The sequence below is a fragment of the Saccostrea cucullata genome, unplaced genomic scaffold, assembly GCF_032062105.1.
Source record: "Saccostrea cucullata isolate Sc308-1 unplaced genomic scaffold, CSIRO_AGI_Scuc_v1 ctg1289, whole genome shotgun sequence".
NCBI classification, from domain to species: domain Eukaryota; kingdom Metazoa; phylum Mollusca; class Bivalvia; order Ostreida; family Ostreidae; genus Saccostrea; species Saccostrea cuccullata.
The window spans coordinates 203,591-222,030 of record NW_026928460.1 but is presented as its reverse complement, the minus strand read 5'-3'; the positions used below and the strand labels follow the sequence as shown (position 1 = coordinate 222,030).

Here is an 18,440-nt window from a genome sequence, read left to right as displayed (position 1 = left end):
CATTTGATTTTGTTTTCATTCCAACTTTTGAGAATTTGACAGAAACTGAAAATAGTGTGAACAGAGATTATTTCTTACACTTTGAGCAGTCACAGATTTAGGATTTGAATTTAAAGGGGATACCACCAGATAAAACAGGAGGTAAGGGGGACCCTGGGGCCCTTTAATAATGGGTCCAGGGCTAGGCCCTTGTGGAGGTCCCAGGGGCAAAGTTTTCTACATAGACATTTTGACAATTTCTTGCTGTCATGATTAATTCATATATATGTACATGTAACAATTAGAATTTTAAAAAAAAATATGAATACATCATATTTTAAAGATCTTTGAGAACAAAGTGTAGTCATTCTCAGAAAAGCTCCTGCTTTGTTGGAATACAGTAATATTCTTTTTATTTATGTCCATTTATACCTCGTTATTTCTTACCAATGAGGGAACCATGATTTATCTTGATAGTGGAATATGACTTGTTGAATGGGTGCATGCTCCTACTTAATTTCACCACTGTTTAGTATATGCATGTTCATGAGTACAAGTAAATGTATTCTGCCAAGGGAGGGGTGAATAACTATCATCCCTGCCCTAACCAAACCATGAATAATGCAACGGGGAATACAATTACATAATTGCTAGAGGTGCTGCATCTGACCTACATTTTCTGGAAGAGTGGCCATATCGGTTTTTGGGCCAGGTCTGTTTCCCATGCATAGAGAAATCCTGTCATGACCAATTTAACATCGATAAAACATTTACAATTCATGAACACCCTTTCAAAATTACTGGATGCATTAATTGATCAGTGATGGGGTTCATTTTAGCTCTAATGGTCAGAGACCAGAAGAGCTTATGTGATAGTAAGGTGTCCGTCGTCCGTCCATCTGTCTGTCTAGCTGTCCGTCTGTCTGTAAACAATTTTTCAAAACGCTACTCCTCGTACAGTTTTGGTCTGATTTCAATATAACTTGGCACACAAGTAGACTACACTACGATACATAAAATAGTGCATCGGTTTTTGATTTCGATGAACGGTGTTGCCATGGTTACTAAAAACAGAATTTTCTGTGAAATTTTTTAAAAACGCTACTCCTCCTACAGTTTTGGTCTGATTTCAAGATAACTTGGCACACAAGTAGACTACACTAAAATACATAAAATAGTGCATCGGTTTTTGATTTCGATGAACGGTGTTGTCATGGTTACTAAAAATAGAATTTTTTTGTGAAATTTCTTTAAAACGCTACTCCTCCTACAGTTTTGGTCTGATTTCAATATTACTTGGTACACGAGTAGACTACACTACGATACATAAACTGAGCATCGGTTTTTGTTTTCAATGAACGGTGTTGCCATGGTTACTAAAAATAGAATTTTCTGTGAAATTCCTTTAAAACGCTACTCCTCCTACAGTTTTGGTCTGATTTCAATATTACTTGGTACACGAGTAGACTACACTACGATACATAAACTGAGCATTGGTTTTTGTTTTCGATGAACGGTGTTGCCATGGTTACTAAAAATAGAATTTTCTGTGAAATTCCTTTAAAAAGCTACTCATCCTGCAGTTTTGGTCTGATGTCAATGACTTTTTTTCTCATCCTTTGTTATAAATACAAACCAGTAGAGCTACAGTCTCGACAGAGACTTCTGGTTTGAGAAGTTCCTTTTCAAGTAACTTGAAGCCCTTTTTGTGCCAAAATTGCTTGGATGATGCATCTAGGGATACACACTTCCAGGCATGCTTCAATTGATCTGACTAACTGGTATATTTTCCAGATTACCGTAGATATAAGTTTTTAGCATGTCCATTTCCATGTTACTACTAGAATGAGCCCTACCTAACCATACCTACTTACTGAACTGTTATATTGTTTACTAAAAGTCTGTTTAATAAATATTCATTTACATGTATTTAAATACACTACCCGGTAATTAACACAGTTTATAGCTTATCATAACAGTATTTTATTAACCAGTAAAATATTAATAACAGGTACAAAAGAAAGTTGATAATTTACAAAATGGTCTTGTAAACGAATTGATGATTCCCTGATATCTTACTTCATGAATATATGTACACAAGCAAAAAAGAAATAAATGTGTATATTCACAAAACAGAAAAATATGCAAATGCTACATGTGTACATGTATATCAATAGTGAAAGTTGCTTTTTTAAATGAGACAAGCAAACACACCCACTAAATGAATTTTCTGAAAATGTAAATGGAATGATTTACAATTAAAACATCTCTTCCACTGGAAGTCTAAGCTAGAAAATAATTTCCAACTTTTGATTTCATTGTACATTTGTTACTTTGAGTTATAAACCTTGGCATGAACGGAGATAACATGTTTAAAAAAAAAAACATGCAAGCACTTTACTAGTATTCAATTAAATGTAACTGTCAATATGAAAGACATCATGGAAGTTTTTCTTGGATGTGGAGAACAGCAGGTTTACTCTGTGAAAACTGATATTGCATGTGGTTGATTTTCATGTTTGTAAGGCAAATCCCATCTGCATTTGGAAATACTGGAACAACTGTAAAGAAAGATAAATTATTCCTTAAAACTATACACTACAGTTTCATAACTTTTTTAGAGTAACTATACAGTATATATAGTACATGCACTCATGGTATTATTAAGATAAACTGTTACAATTTGTCTAAATCTAGACATTCATTTTTACAGGTAAAGAGTAGAATGAAACAAACGTAAAATTATTGACAACCTTTAATAGGTTCTTCGTTATAAATCATTTCTTTGGAAATTCTTTTTTAATATTTGGTTTTTTTAACTTTTAAAAAAAAAAAGATACTTTTATAATCATGCTTATGTGTACTAACTGAAAAATTTAACAAAAAACTTTGCGATTCCTTTACAAGTTATATCTAGAGATCAAGAAAAGTTATTATCTAGCAAGGTACTGTTACAGTAATTTCAGAATATTAATGTCCATAAAATTTACCTTGATTTCATGATCCTCAGAACCAGACAGGAGTGTGTCCCCATACAGAGCTACAGCATTGACCCCTCCCTCATGTCTGTGGAGGGTCTGGATAGGCAGCATGTTCTCCAAGTTCCAGATCTGTTTATAATCAAAGATTAATAATTTTGTCAAGACCAGGATACCCGTCAAACATTTGAAAGTGTTAAAAATAATGTTCATATTTACTGAATAATTACACTGTACAAAGTATATATGTACATGTATATACACTCCAAAATTAAAAATTTTTAAAAAACCTAAAATTTTACCATTATTGTTTGGTCACTGGAAGACGAAAATAGAAAACGACCTGATGGGGTCACAGTCAAAGAGTTCACGACCCCAATATGACCCCTGAGAGAGGAGACATGATGATTATTTGACAAACTAAACACCTGTATATTTCTGTTGTATGTACCTATAAAAAAGAAAAAATTACTAACTGAAAATATCAACAAATGGTGCTTTTAATTTTTTTAAGAATTGTTATACTGTTTAAGAGTCATTCTCTGTAAGAATCAAAGAATTTAGAAAAAAGTTGGAAATGGTACATCACAGATTTTGCTGATTTTTTGCATGCAATGTAGAAACACCATGTATAGAACATTTTTGGGGTTAATTTTTTATTTTGAGTCCCGGTTGCCATGGTAACCAAAACCACCATTTTGAGGCCAAAAATACAGAGCAACCTACTGAAAGTATGCAATCTTCATCATAAAATTCTATTTTCTGCGTTTTATTTACAGATTTAATTGTTGCCTACTCTGATAGAATATGTGTTGTAGTAACTACCACAACTGATGAAATTATTCAATAATTGGTCATAAAAGAGTTGTCTTTCAGTGAAAAGTGTGAATTTTTCAAATTTTAACAAATTTGAAAAAATGTCAATTTTTGGCATTTTCTAAGCGTAGTAGCAAGAAAATGCGGGCAATCCATAAAAAACAACTACCATCACTGGAAAGTTCATTCCTTACTCATGAAAATATAAAATTTCTAGAGTGGTAATATTTCTTAAAATAAAATAAAACGAAAATGAAAATGGTTGCTATGGAGATTTTGGATTAATTTGTAGATTCAACATTCGGCTCCTTTTTGTACATTATAGCTTTAAAAAAAAATCAAGAGTAAAACAAATCACACTACTAAACCTCATAACTTCAAAATAAAATGATAAAAATGCAAGTTCATAAATTAAACAAAAATAATGTGTTACTATAGCAACCAAAACGTCAGGAAAAATCACTGTAGCTATTGCCGTTTTCATTATGCAGAATCTGTGTCCTCAGTGCATTATTTAATAATTTCTTCAAACAATAGATAACACTTACCATATTTGTTATTTCACTTGTGTACATTAAAAAATAAAAGTAATAAATAAAAATTTAGGCGTCCCAAATCACGTTGCTATGGTAACCAAATAGTTTTTGAACACTTCCTTATAATGGTTGCTCTCACAAATATTGTGATACTGACAAGTATACAACGATATTATAAAAGCTTCCTTCGTGATTTTTTTCTCTTTTTCAATAAAATAAATTGAATTTAATTGTATTTTACTAAATATAAAAATAGTAATTCATAATTTATTTTAAAAATGGTTGCTATGGCAGCCAATAGTTCAGGAAAATCCTTATCGTTGATATGTTTAATATACAAAATCTACTGCTTTATTTGCCATATTATATTTCTTCCTCAATGAAATAAATTCCACAAAACAATGTAAACCTTAGAATGTCATTTCACTAACATGAAAATAGACATTCATAATTTTATTAAAAAAAAACAGTTGTTATGGTAACCAAATAATTCAGGAATAATCCAAATAATTATTGATGTACCAGTATACAAAACTCATAAAACTGCCACCAGTGTTTGATTATACTTCAGTCTAATTTATTTACCGGGACAAAAAAAAAAGATGAACTCAAACTTAAACTGATCACATATATCTGAATTACTGCAGCAGGATTTGTTTCCATTCAAACAATAAATACCTACATAAAATCATGACCGATCTTTTGGAAGCAACTTGTTTTATTAATTGAAACATATATAGTTTATATACACGTTTTAACCTGTACATGCACTTCTTAGTTTAAGTAGGACAAGCACATAGTCAAGAGTGCCCCCCCCCCCTCCTCGATTCAAATTGTTTTTTATGTTGTTCAGATGATATTTTGCTGTTCCTTTCGTAAGGAATTATTATACCACCGCTACGAAGGAGAGGGCGGTATACTGATTTACCTTTGTGTGTCAGACCGTTTGTCTGTCTGTCTGCCTGTGTGTGTTTTTGTAGCAAGTGTTTGGTTGCAGTTTTCTCAGGAACTCGATCAGCTATTAATTGAAGATGCTTGAAATTTTAGCACAGTGTTTGCTAAGGCATGCCATATGCATGGTGGGTAACACTTGAGGTTAAATCTGATGTCAACTTCCTGTTTATCCGCGTGTCAGACACTGTCTGTCCGTACCATACATAAACAAGCATTCTGAGAGTATTGCATAAGCAATACATGTCCCCTACCGGGTTCCCTTTTTCGAAACTGAGTTTTTCTTCAGGATGTCATTTAATAATATGCAAAAGTTATGTCCAAGGTAAAACTGCTTGAGTTTGAGGTTGTGGATAAAATAATCCATATTTAGACGAAAATTCAACTCATTTTTCCAACGTCTTTTTCTTGCTTCTTATTTATGTCGACCATCGGAAGTTAGCGCAGCATGATCTCAATTAAACGAATGTGAAAAATTCAAAATACCATTATTCTGTCAAAAACCAATGAAGCGATGCAAAATTCAAAATTGAAACTTGATGTGTAACTCATCAAGATACAACCCATGCGCGGATCTAGAGGGGGGGGTCAGGACCCCCCCCCCCCTGGAATTTACATGGTTAAAAAATGTATATACTAAAGCAAGAAAAAAAGTCACCTTGGACCCCCCTGGTGAACATGAATATGTGTAAAATGGGTATGAAGAGTGAAAGATTGGACCCAACAGAAGCCCACCGACCACCCCCCCCCCCAACCCCCTCCAACCCCCCACGAAATAGGTTTTTCACGTTTGTCCAGTTAAGTTTGTTTTTTTTTGCTTTTTTTTTGCTTGTCAAGAAATTTCTGGGATTGGAATTTTAATTTGACTGGGTGGACCCCCCCCCCCCCTTGGAAAAAATTTTTGGATCCGCGCCTGCAACCACATACCAAAATTCAGCTCAATAGATGCAAGCGTTTAGAAAAAAAAGTGCGGAAAACCAAGTGGGACAGACTGGCAGACAGACGGGGACAGACAGACGAACGGACAGGTATACAGACGGACGGACAGATGCAGAGGAAACCTATAGTCCCCTCCGATTTCACCGGTAGGGGACTAAAACAATTCGTTGAAGTTTTCCCAGCAGAGATAAGTGTCTTTCATACACATTAGGAATGACACTCAAAACTCAGAATGTATTTTAAAAATTTATGATTTTGTTCTTCCTCATAAAGGCAAAGGGTTAAAATAAGTATTAGGGAATGTGCAATTATGCAGATGGAGAGCATATAATTACAAACCACCACTGCTCTTATTAGGTCCAAAACACTGTCCGTAGGGGCTATGCCCCTGGGAGTGAACTCCCTATAAGCTTTTGAAATTCAATCAACATTAAACAGAGAACCTCATTTTGACTCAAATTGAGAAAAATATAATTATCTGAAATAGATTTCTGGAGGGGGGAGGAGGAGTTAAGTGAGGGGGGGGGGCAATAAAATGTTACCAGATCCTCCTCCAATATTTTAAAAAAGGGGGGCTTGATTTATTTGCATTAATATTTTTTTCAAGTTAAATAACTTTTTTTTTATCTAACACTACTCAGTTTTTTGGAAAGCTTCTAAAAATATTTTCCAGAACATAAAGTCTGTGATAAATGGAATACTGAGATGTCTTCTAAAATATGACAAAATCAAGTATAATATTTTTTTTCCTCAGCTGTAATTTGGGCACATAAATCTATGATTTCAACAATGACCACTTTTACAAATCCCCAATTTCTGCATGTACGTGTCTTCATTACATATTGCTTCATTATACACGGTTTCAGTAAAGTGTATATAATTTTATTGACCAAAAGTAGGAAGTTTTTTTTTTATTAAATCATTTATTTGGGGGGGGGCATTACATGTATCACATACACCATACAAAACACTGAAAGATTGTTTCAGATCTACATGTATGTAAAATTAGGTTATTTTAGTTGATTGTAGATACTTTTTTTTAAAAATCAGAAAATGTATTGACTGTTTACTGAGATTATTATCAAAAATTTACAATTTACCTTCAATAAAAAAAATATTTTCCCTCCCTCCTGTGTCTGAAACCCATCAGGCGGCAATTCAAAACAAACAATTTTTAAAGGATGGCCTGACAGATGGTTTATATAATTTTCATTCACATCTGATTTTAATAAGATTGATAATTAAATATGCCTAAACTGTTAATGATATAATTAGAATCATGTCATTATTTATGCTTTGGGTACTTTAAAGTTATTTTAATAATAAATAGTCATGCCCTATTATTAATAAACTCATACAAAATATGTGCAACTTTCAATGTTCGTAGTCAATATTTCATTAGTACTTACAGGCCAACTTTTTCAAAGGCAAGTTACTTTGAAATCCATTCAATGAATATTTCCTATAGTAAAGGTAATGTTGGGGAAAATAGCTGTGATTTTGTTCTTCTTTTAAAAAGTGGGGGGGCACAGACATACTCTTGCCCCCCCACATCTGAAAGTGGGGGGGCTAGTGCCCCCGCTGCCCCCCCCCTGTGACTACGCCTATGTATACACAAACATGTATATCTCTCAGACACAGTAAAGCCTGAACAATCAATTAACTATGGGTAATGTTAAATACTTCACAAGTTGGATTAAAACCCCTGAAAATATCCAAAACACACAGTATTTACTCCTCAAAGTTGCTTTCTGCTGTGTACTTTTACTTTCATTTTCATCGATTAAAGCAAAAGATTTCCGAAAAGGGAAATAACTCTTGACAAAAATGTGTGTAAATTTAGAGATTTTTACAAACTTTACAATCAATTTATTTTCTTAAAGTAAATATTACCTCTCCAGTTTTTTCATATGTTCTTCATAATTGTATAAAGTGAAATTTAGAGCATCAGAATATTCCACCAGTGCCTGCATTTTTCGTGTACATTGTTATGTTCAACCCCCCCTTTTTAAGGCAATTTTTTATGTTATTTGGCATTTAACGGCAGGTCCAAAAATTTTTTTCAAGTTTTTTTGTATAGAAAATACAAATTACAAATTATTTCAAAGGAAAAAATAATAATAATCACCTTTATTTAATTAAATGTACATTAATGGGAAGAAATATCATTTTAGGTATTTACCACCTATGTACAAAAACAGGTAACCTGGTTGCCATGGAAACAAGACCAATTGATCACTTTTATTAATATTTTTGTAAATAGGGCTTATAATGTAATTATTTCACCAAGTTTCAGCAAAATCCGTGATTTTCAATTTCCAGCCCATTTTGATGCTTACAGAGAATGACTCTTAATATGGCTGTAAATATTTACCAATTACAAATTCTTGCCTCATTATTGACATAAATGTACTTCACTTGATGATTTGCTGTTTTGAAATTTAAATTTTTATATGTACCTGCAATGACAAATTCATGCGTGATTGCAAGAGAGTAAATTGACCCATAGTTGTGAGAAATGTTCCCTTTATGCTGGAAAGACCCTGAAGTGTTCCAAATGTCAATGGTATTGTGACATCCACTGTATAAACATTCCTAAAAAATATGCTGTTTTGATTATGTAAATGTAAATTAAGTTTTCTGCTACATGTCATTTGACTTGTTTTCTTGACTGTATGCCAACATTTTACATCAAAAAATTGAATTGAAACAGTTTTTTGTGACAACACAATGACATGTATTTTAAACTGAATAATCTTTTAGTGTACAATTTTACGAGGGTTAAGTAGTAAGTATAAATACATGTATTAACTAAAAAATGCCTTTGTCTTAATTATTAACTCAAAATTGTCTGAAATAAAATCAAACTGTTACACTTAGTGTATAACTTACCTTGTCTTGACTAACTACTAAAGCTCTGACCCAGTGGTGTAATCCAGATATTGTGTGAATTAAAGACAGGGTCTTCATATCCCAAACCTACAAAATGCACGTCAAAAAGGATAAAAAACAAGAGGCCCATGGGCCACATCGCTCACCTGAGTAACTTGGGTGATGCAGATTTTTACCAGATTCCCCCTCTTGCTATACCTATCATGCCCAACAACCCCGTTCCCTTTTTTTATTTGAAAACTTTAGAATCTACACTACCCAAGGATGCTTCCACATAAGTTTCAGCTTTCCTGGCCCAGTGGTTTCCAAGAAGAAGATTTTTAAAGATTTGTTTTATATTTTTCTATGTAAAACTTGGAATTCCCTATTGTGGCCCCGCCCTACCCCCGGGGGTCATGATTTTAACAATTTAATATCTACACTACCCAGGGATGCTTCCATATAAGTTTCAGCTTTCCTGGCCCAGTGGTTCTTGAGAAGAAGATTTTTAAAGATTTTTTATATATATTCTTATGTAAAACTTGGATTCCCTATTGTGTCCCCGCCCTACCCCCGGGGGTCATGATTTTAACAATTTAATATCTACACTACCAGAGGATGCTTCCATATAAGTTTCAGCTTTCCTGGCCCAGTGGTTCTTGAGAAGAAGATTTTTAAAGATTTGTTCTATATATTTCTATGTAAAACTTGGATTCCCTATTGTGGCCCCATCCTACCCCCTGGGGTCATGATTTTTTCAATTTAATATCTACACTACCCAAGGATGCTCCCACATAAGTTTCAGCTTCCCTGGCCCAGTGGTTCTTGAGAAGAAGATTTTTAAAGATTTGTTCTATATATTTCTATGCAAAAATTGGATTCCCTATTGTGGCCCCACCCTACCCCTGGGGGTCATGATTTTAACAATTTATAATCTACACTACCCAAGGATGCTCCCACATAAGTTTCAGCTTTCCTGGCCCAGTGGTTCTTGAAAAGAAGATTTTTAAAGATTTGTTCTATATATTTCTATGTAAAACTTGGATTTCCTATTGTGGCCCCGCCCCACCCCCGGGGGTCATGATTTTAACAATTTAATATCTACACTACCCAAGGATGCTCCCATATAAGTTTCAGCTTTCCTGGCCCAGTGGTTTCCAAGAAGAAGATTTTTAAAGATTTGTTCTATATATTTCTATGCAAAACTTGGATTCCCTATTGTGGCCCCAACCTACCCCCCGGGGGTCACTATTTTAAGAATTTAATATCTACACTACCCAAGGATGCTTCCACATAAGTTTCAGCTTCCCTGGCCCAGTGGTTCTTGAGAAGAAGATTTTTAAAGATTTGTTCTATATATTTCTATGTAAAACTTGGAATCCCTATTGTGGCCCCACCCTACCCCCGGGGGTCATGACTTTAACAATTTAATATCTACACTACCCAAGGATGCTTCCATATAAGTTTCAGCTTCCCTGGCCCAGTGGTTTCTAAGAAGAAGATTTTTAAAGATTTGTTCTATATATTTCTATGCAAAACTTGGATTCCCTATTGTGGCCCCGCCCTACCCCAGGGGGTCATGATTTTAACAATTTCATATCTACACTACCCAAGGATGCTTCCACATAAGTTTCAGCTTCCCTGGCCCAGTGGTTCTTGAGAAGAAGATTTTTAAAGATTTGTTCTATATATTTCTATGCAAAACTTGGATTCCCTATTGTGGCCCCACCCTACCCCCGGGGGTCATGATTTTAATAATTTAATATCTACACTACCCAAGGATGCTTCCATATAAGTTTCAGCTTCCCTGGCCCAGTGGTTTCCAAGAAGAAGATTTTTAAAGATTTGTTCTATATATTTCTATGCAAAACTTGGATTCCCTATTGTGGCCCCGCCCTACCCCCTGGGGTCATGATTTTAACAATTTAATATCTACACTACCCAAGGATGCTTCCACATAAGTTTCAGCTTCCCTGGCCCAGTGGTTCTTGAGAAGAAGATTTTTAAAGATTTGTTCTATATATTTCTATGCAAAACTTGGATTCCCTATTATGGCCCCGCCCTACCCCCGGGGGTCATGATTTTAATAATTTAATATCTACACTACCCAAGGATGCTTCCACATAAGTTTCAGCTTTCCTGGCCCAGTGGTTCTTGAGAAGAAGATTTTTTAGTGACCCCACCCTATTTTTGTCTTTTCTTGATTATCTCCCCTTGTAAGGGGACTTGGCCCTTCATTTTAACAATTTAAACTCCCCTTCACCCAAGGATGCTTTGTACCAAGTTTGGTTAAAATTGGCCCATTGGTTCTTGAGAAGAAGTCGAAAATGTAAAAAGTTTACAGACGGACGGACGACGGACAAAATGTGATCAGAAAAGCTCACTTGAGCCTTCGGCTCAGGTGAGCTAAAAAGTTATGTATAGCTTCATGTTAATATATCTGCAGAATATAGAAATTTAAATTGATAAATTTTTCAATTTTTATCAAAGATTTGACTTTTTTCCCTTACCTTTATTAGTGAGTAAGAAGCAGTAAAAAGGTTGTCTCCAACAACTACCATGGAACTGATCAGATTATCATGAGCATTCTGAAATATAATATAGTGATAAACTTAAAGTCAGGTTATAAGAAAATCAATTAGACATATTTACCACCCAAGAAGCAATTATGTTACAGCATGCATGTATGCAAGTTCCCCCAGCAGAAAGTGAAATCTTAGAACTCCATTGCACACAATGAAGAGACTTCAGTCAACATTCCATTTGTTCCAGGATCATATATGGAAAGCAATATGATATCTAGTTGAGAAAGTTTGACTTACAAAGACACAGTTTTCCTGTGTGTTAGAATCCAGATTCCACACTCTGATAGATAGGTCGTCTCCCCCTGATACCAGTGTGTTCTCATAGATGGCCATAGTGTGAACCTGTCAAAGTACAGTACTGTAAGTCAAAGTCATAATATACATGTATGATGGGGAAGAAATAAACTCTCCTACCAAACATTTTCCAAACATTTTCCATAAATCATGTAATTGATAGAAATTCAAATCCTTGACCTAAACATCTCTCTGCCTACTACTCACCACTCCAGAATGACCCTCCATAGTTTTGATACAGCCATTGGTGACAACATCTAGGTCCCAGACTTTAATCAAACTATCCCCTCCAGAACTGTACAGTCTCTGTTTATACAGAGCCAGGCACCAAACTTCCTTTTTGTGGCCTCTAAAAATAAAGCATTCACAGTCTGCATGAATTTAAGCAAATTTCAATCTTTTATCTTTGGACATATATCAAAATCATTATTTCTTCAATTTTTAAAAGTACATTGTACATTGTACAATGTACTTTTATGTCTAGTTTATAAGTAAGTCCAAAACAATCACCAAAAACACACTTCTTTTCTATTTCAAAAAGTTATTTAGGGTCAATTAGGGAGGAACTGTGCAATCCTTTCCTTTAAGTACTTAACTAACCACAATATCTTGAATCATTAGATATCTATTTCTTAGTCCAAGTGGATTCAGATAATGAGGGATGATATTTATTACCAAATGTATCTGGGCAGGAAATTATTTTTTTGGTGATTGCACCGTTAAAATATCATCATGACTTCCTAGTAAGTCTCAGAAACTTAAAGCATGCATGTTTTTTGCCAATTTTAAGTGAAACTTATTTAGTTGTCTAAAACATTTTTATAAACATCATGAACAAAGAAAGTTGAATAAAATATTTATAGAAAACAGTCATAAATGTTTGGGATAAAGAAAGAAAACTTGGGCTTTCTGGTTTTGGTGAATTAAAATCTATTTTTCAAACGACTTTTTCTATATTCTATATTTCATACTTCCTACCTGAGGGATCCAATACATTTGAATTGGAAAGGCATTTTCCAGGTTTCTGGTCTTAAATTTGCTGGAGGGCTTAGCTTTGGACCTATAAATGTTTAAAAAAAGACCAAAGTTAAGTGTTTTACATGTATACATCAAATTAAAAAAAAACTTTTTATACAAATAAAATGATTAATTTGCATGCATATGCCTACTTTTCCTTAATAATAACATTAAAATTCAGAGAGACTCTCAAAGTAATTATGATTGTTTTTGAAATAAAAAGATACAAAATGGAAAATCTGTTAACAGACTCATTATAGAACATATTTATCAATTTATACAAATCTATATTTAGTTATCAAGAAAAATGTTTTTGAAATTAAACAGGCTCCTTATTAACCTTATTAAGTACACAATTTAATATTCCAGTTTAGATTTTTATCTCATCTACATATTTATACTAGGAACCTACTTTACTATCTGCCACCTTTTATCTTAAAGAATTCATATGTCAAGTTTATGTAGTCTATTATTTAACATCAGAATGCTATATAGACAGAAAAGAAGTGTCTTAATAAATAATTCTTTCATACAATTTATATTAAAATGTGAGCATTAGTATATGCGATATGGACTCAGTAGTATTAAAGAAATAATTGTGTCTAGACTTCTTGTGTTTTAAAATGTAATAAGTAACCATGGAGCATGTAATAATTTCCACGAGCTACCATGCCTTGATGCAAAAATTGTCATGAGCTCTCAGGCCTGTTGCTTTTTATCTTCCCAAACACCAAAATATCGACTTAATATTTTTTACATTTTTAATTTTTTAAAATTCTCTTCTCATTCTTTAATCTAATATGTAGAGAACTTCATCTTGGCATAATTATATGTGACCAACTTCTGGAAAAAATTCCAAACTCAAGTTTAAAGAAAATTTTTTTAGTTGAAATACATAGTAATGACTAACACTCAAAATGTTTTTTTCTTAGTCAATGTTTAAAAAAAAAACATGTGACTTTTTACATAATAAAATGCCAAGAAAATTTGTTGATCTAAATATGACATCATGTGATCCCTAGAGAGCTTCATTTTGGCATAATTATATGTGACCAACTTCCGGAAAAAATTCCAATCTTAAGTTAAAATACATAGTAATGACTAACACTCAAAATGTTTATTTCTAAGTCAATGTTTTAAAAAAAAAACCATAAGACTTTTTTACATAATACCGTAATATGGAAAATTTGTTGATCTAAATATGACATCATGTGATCCCTAGTGATTATATCAGCATAATGAATATAGAAGAAATATTTTGAAAGCTGAAGTTCAAATTTAGTATAAATGTATCTTAATAAGAAAACATGCTTTTTCATACAAGAAGTTTTATTCATTAATGATTTTAAAAAAAGCAGAGAAAAGTTTATGTGTACATGAATATATTACCACCATATCCAGAGAGTAGACCTTTAAATTGTTACATGTTAATTAACCATTTTCATTAATTTTTGAAAGTTATCAATATTTAGATTAATAAAATGTATTGTTTAATTCACTTACGGTCAATGTAATTCTATGGTTTAGTTAACTATCATTTAAGATTGTAATTGTATAATAAGCTTAAGGATACAGATGGTATGTGTTTAAGATCAAATCATATGCATGAATATATTTCAATAAAAGCCATAAAAAATACAGTTATTTTTAACATAATCAATAAAAGATTCCAAATATCCTTCAATTTGTGGAAAGTAAATTTAAAAGACAAGGAAATTGCTGCTTTCTTATCTGAATTTATGAAAATTCTTTAACAATGATCTTACAACACTATCATTGCTATGGCTTCTGCAGAGTATAATTAATTCCATTTATGAATGAAACATTTTTTGCCTCTAAAACAAAGGAAGCCTTACTTGAGAAGCTACTGGTGCTGCTAGTTCTCTGTCTAATTGCCTCAGCCGAGTTTCCTGGGGATGACATAGAGCGCCGATTACGCGAGCTCATTAACTGTTCCACTAAAGTCTGAAGGGCTTCATGCTTCTTGTTTAAATTCTGATAATTGCTGCAAAAATAAATTTGAGTAGACTTCATCAGATGAATTAATTTTCAAGTAAGATAAGATATCTAAATCAACTATAAGTGTTATTCATAGGGATGTGTGATTTATCGGTATAGCGGTATATCGCGATTTTTTGTTGCGTGATAGGTATCGTGATACAGAGACCTAAATACCAGTCTTTAGGTACATATTATAAAGTCCACAAATTATTCATTTATTTGTTCAATCTTTCAAATTACACAGAAAGTATAAAAAATGTTGTAAAAATTGAAAAAAAAAATCTTACAGTCCAAACATAATTGATTTTAAATACATAAAAATTTCAAAAAAGTAAAATTTTGTTTTGCTAGCATATTTTTTAGAAAAATAATGACTTTTCATATAAAATAATTGTAAAAACTGCTTTTAAAAATATCATGATATTATCGTGATATTGTGGGGGAAAAATCGTAAACCTTAAACATGTCTCCAGTGTAAATTCCAGTGAATTTTTGTTTCCTTCTAACACCTCCACTCGTTTTGTCAGGCTGTCAAGTCTGTCTCTCAAACATTTATTCTCAGCCTCTAGTGCTTTAGTCTGAAAAACATGCGAAGTACATTTTAGTCTTAAAATAATTTTTTGAGGTTAAAATTTAATCAAAAATTGAAGTGTATAATAATTTTTGTATTGCATAGGATTTCTCCTTAAAATTTAATTGAAAATAAATTAATATTTTAAAAAAACTACATTTTCAAAATTCTTATGCACATTTTTTTTTCAAAGATTACATCAGGTTTGTAAATGAGTACTGTAAATGCACAAACATTCATGGGGAATTAAATTTCCTTTATTTAGTTGTTAACAATTATCAATGAAAATAAATCAAACATGAAATTTTATATGACTACATGTATATATTGAATAGGGTTACTTTCAAAACAACGAAATTAGATGCCAACGAAACTATTTTTGATGACGAATCAACAAAATTTTATCCCAACGAAAATTTGTGATTCTACAGTATACTGGGAGCAGTTGATCAAAATCCCTGAGATAAATTCTTTATCTGGCTGATGCTAACCTGGTCTTGAAAATCTCTCTGGCTGATGCTGTTAGGCAATCCTCTGTATCCACAGGTTCCTAAGTGGTCTCTAACTTCATCTTGTCTCCCATGAAATACACATCCTACAATTAGAAAGAAATTCACCAAATCACAATAATCTTTCATATGTTTATTTGGCATTATTATGAATGCCATCTGAAGTAAGAATTGAAATTATAAGTACATGTACATGCATCTCACTAAGAAATGTTCTTATCTTTCAATTTTAAACTTGCTGAAAACAGAATTTTCTACTAACCTTTGTCTTTATGATCACATTCAAAGTATGGACAGGTCTGTAAGTGTTGCTCAAGTTCTGAGGCCCTGAATGTGCCACAGTTTTGTACATCATTAGGGCAAGGTTTGGGAGCAAATGTACATTGGTCCTCATGTTCATGTCGATTTCCTAGAAATTGCATTCAGAAGTTAAAACCATCTTCGCTAGCCAAGGGTTTTTGGTCCGCACCCGAAAACCCTTGGCTAGTGAAGATGAAGCCAAAACATGCATAAAGATTTACATACATTATCCAATTAACACAAAAATGGTAATGTATACACTTTACAAATTGCTTTAGAGATCTATAGAGTATCACTTTGATGAATGTACATTATATTCTCTTAAATTATTTTACACAATCATAATTTTTTGAGATATTACCAATTATTATCTGTTCTTGGCAGCCTGTAGGGTCATGAACCCATGTTCCATTTTGTTTTCGAATGCCATATTTGCAATAAATCAGGAGTTCATCAATTTGACCAACAACAAGTCTGTAAAATAACACAATCTATCATATCAGTAAATGTATAATTTATTTCATTTTGTTTATTGATAATGGTTCATCATGTTAATATTTTTATCTTGTGGGCAACCATTTAAAACTGCTAACTGGTCCTTGATTGTTATTACATTTATAAGATATACAACTAATGAATTATTTTTCAATTTTTAAAAACATAAAAAATTATACATTTTGAGATATTCCACTTATATTTCCTACTTATATACTAGTGCACAGGTATGCGTCTGGAATATTTACAGGTCGAATTTACCTTATCTATTGGGAATTCCCGTAGTTGGTATTTCCCAAAAAGATTTGGTATGAATTAAGTTTTAATCATTTTAACAGTTCAATAACAATCTATAGATAATATTTTAAACACTATAATATTGATAAGGTTGAGTTCTGAAATTTTTAAACTAATATTTCTTCTAAGTAATAGTACAGTACATGATTTGTTTTTGTTTTTTTGTTTTTTTTTTAATTAAACTGATATTTTCAAGCCTACACAATATAAATTTCACCTGTTTAAAATCAGTTGACTTGCATCGCACGGCTCATTGTCCACAGGACACCTGGAACAGCCACTCGCACATCTCTTACAAAACGTGTGTCCACATTTAATGTTAATGACCGGATTTTTGTACAACTGTTCACATACTGGACACAAGAAATGAGGGGTCAGTTTGTTCACCAAAAGAATGGGCTCTGCGTCGTCTTCGGGTAACAAACCCGCCATATCACAATGTCGATTTAACAAATAATTGTGTCAAAAATTCCTTACATTGTTCAATTTAGGTAATCACTCCTTTCATACATAAATTATCGTGTTTGAAGTAAAACCGGGAAGTCCGAAGTATATTTTTGTTTACCAAAACTCTTCTGTGATTGAAGACAATATAAGTATTATGTGGATGTAAACACAAACTGGAAACGACGCAAATCCGGAAAAACATAACCACAGTTGAGACACATCCGTTGTACAGTGTATTTGTGTACATTTTGACATTCCCCATAAGCAATGTAAACAATTTTTGTCCTCTTAAAAAAAAATAAATGTGAATTTGAATTTATCTGGCCTTAATTTTTTTGTGTGTGATGAACATTTTTCACCCAGTTTTCCAACAAAACATTTTGTCAGTTAACTTACAAATTGTAATACATTGTTTACAAAAATTAAATCAATAACAACTAAATGTTATTAGTTTGTGGATTTATTAAATGCATACATTTAATTTTTACATTATGCAATATTTTTATTCACTGCATATATTACATGCATGATGTAAAACCAATCATGCATTCAATGCATGTGAACTACAATATTTGAGTGTTGTTCAGTTTGTATCAATGAATGTCATGGGTTGGTCATGTACAGAAATGCTGCTACTCATTCATCAAGGAGATAAAACAATCTTTTTCACATCTCAATATTAATACATTTTTTCACCAATCAAACAGTAACCAAATATGAAAAGGAAAAAAAAAAGAAGAAGAAAGGCATTGCAATACTGTATAAGTGGAAATTTTAGCGAGACGCATATTTAGCGATTTCTACCTAAGAATTGATAATTTATTTTTAGCGAGAAGTAATTTTACAATGCTAAA

At 32.6% G+C, this 18,440-nt stretch overlaps 1 protein-coding gene across 2 annotated transcripts; it reads right to left on the bottom strand.

The window, feature by feature from the left end:
- Positions 1-1,945: 1,945 nt before the first annotated feature.
- LOC134277671 (E3 ubiquitin-protein ligase TRAF7-like) lies at positions 1,946-17,723 on the bottom strand. Of its 2 annotated transcripts, XM_062759997.1 has the most exons (16): positions 17,357-17,723; positions 16,709-16,821; positions 16,310-16,456; positions 16,030-16,133; positions 15,424-15,545; positions 14,823-14,971; positions 14,356-14,376; positions 12,928-13,009; positions 12,157-12,298; positions 11,893-11,997; positions 11,581-11,658; positions 9,092-9,178; positions 8,659-8,794; positions 3,260-3,408; positions 2,970-3,089; positions 1,946-2,540 (listed from the first exon to the last, which is right to left on the bottom strand). In XM_062759997.1, exons 1-16 carry the CDS (start codon positions 17,569-17,571, stop codon positions 2,493-2,495), a joined length of 1,818 nt encoding a protein of 605 aa, XP_062615981.1. In that variant the 5' UTR covers positions 17,572-17,723; the 3' UTR covers positions 1,946-2,492. The 2 variants fall into 2 exon arrangements, with proteins under 2 accessions (XP_062615981.1, XP_062615982.1); XM_062759998.1 differs by lacking the exon at positions 14,356-14,376.
- Between the last annotated feature and the right edge of the window lie 717 nt (positions 17,724-18,440).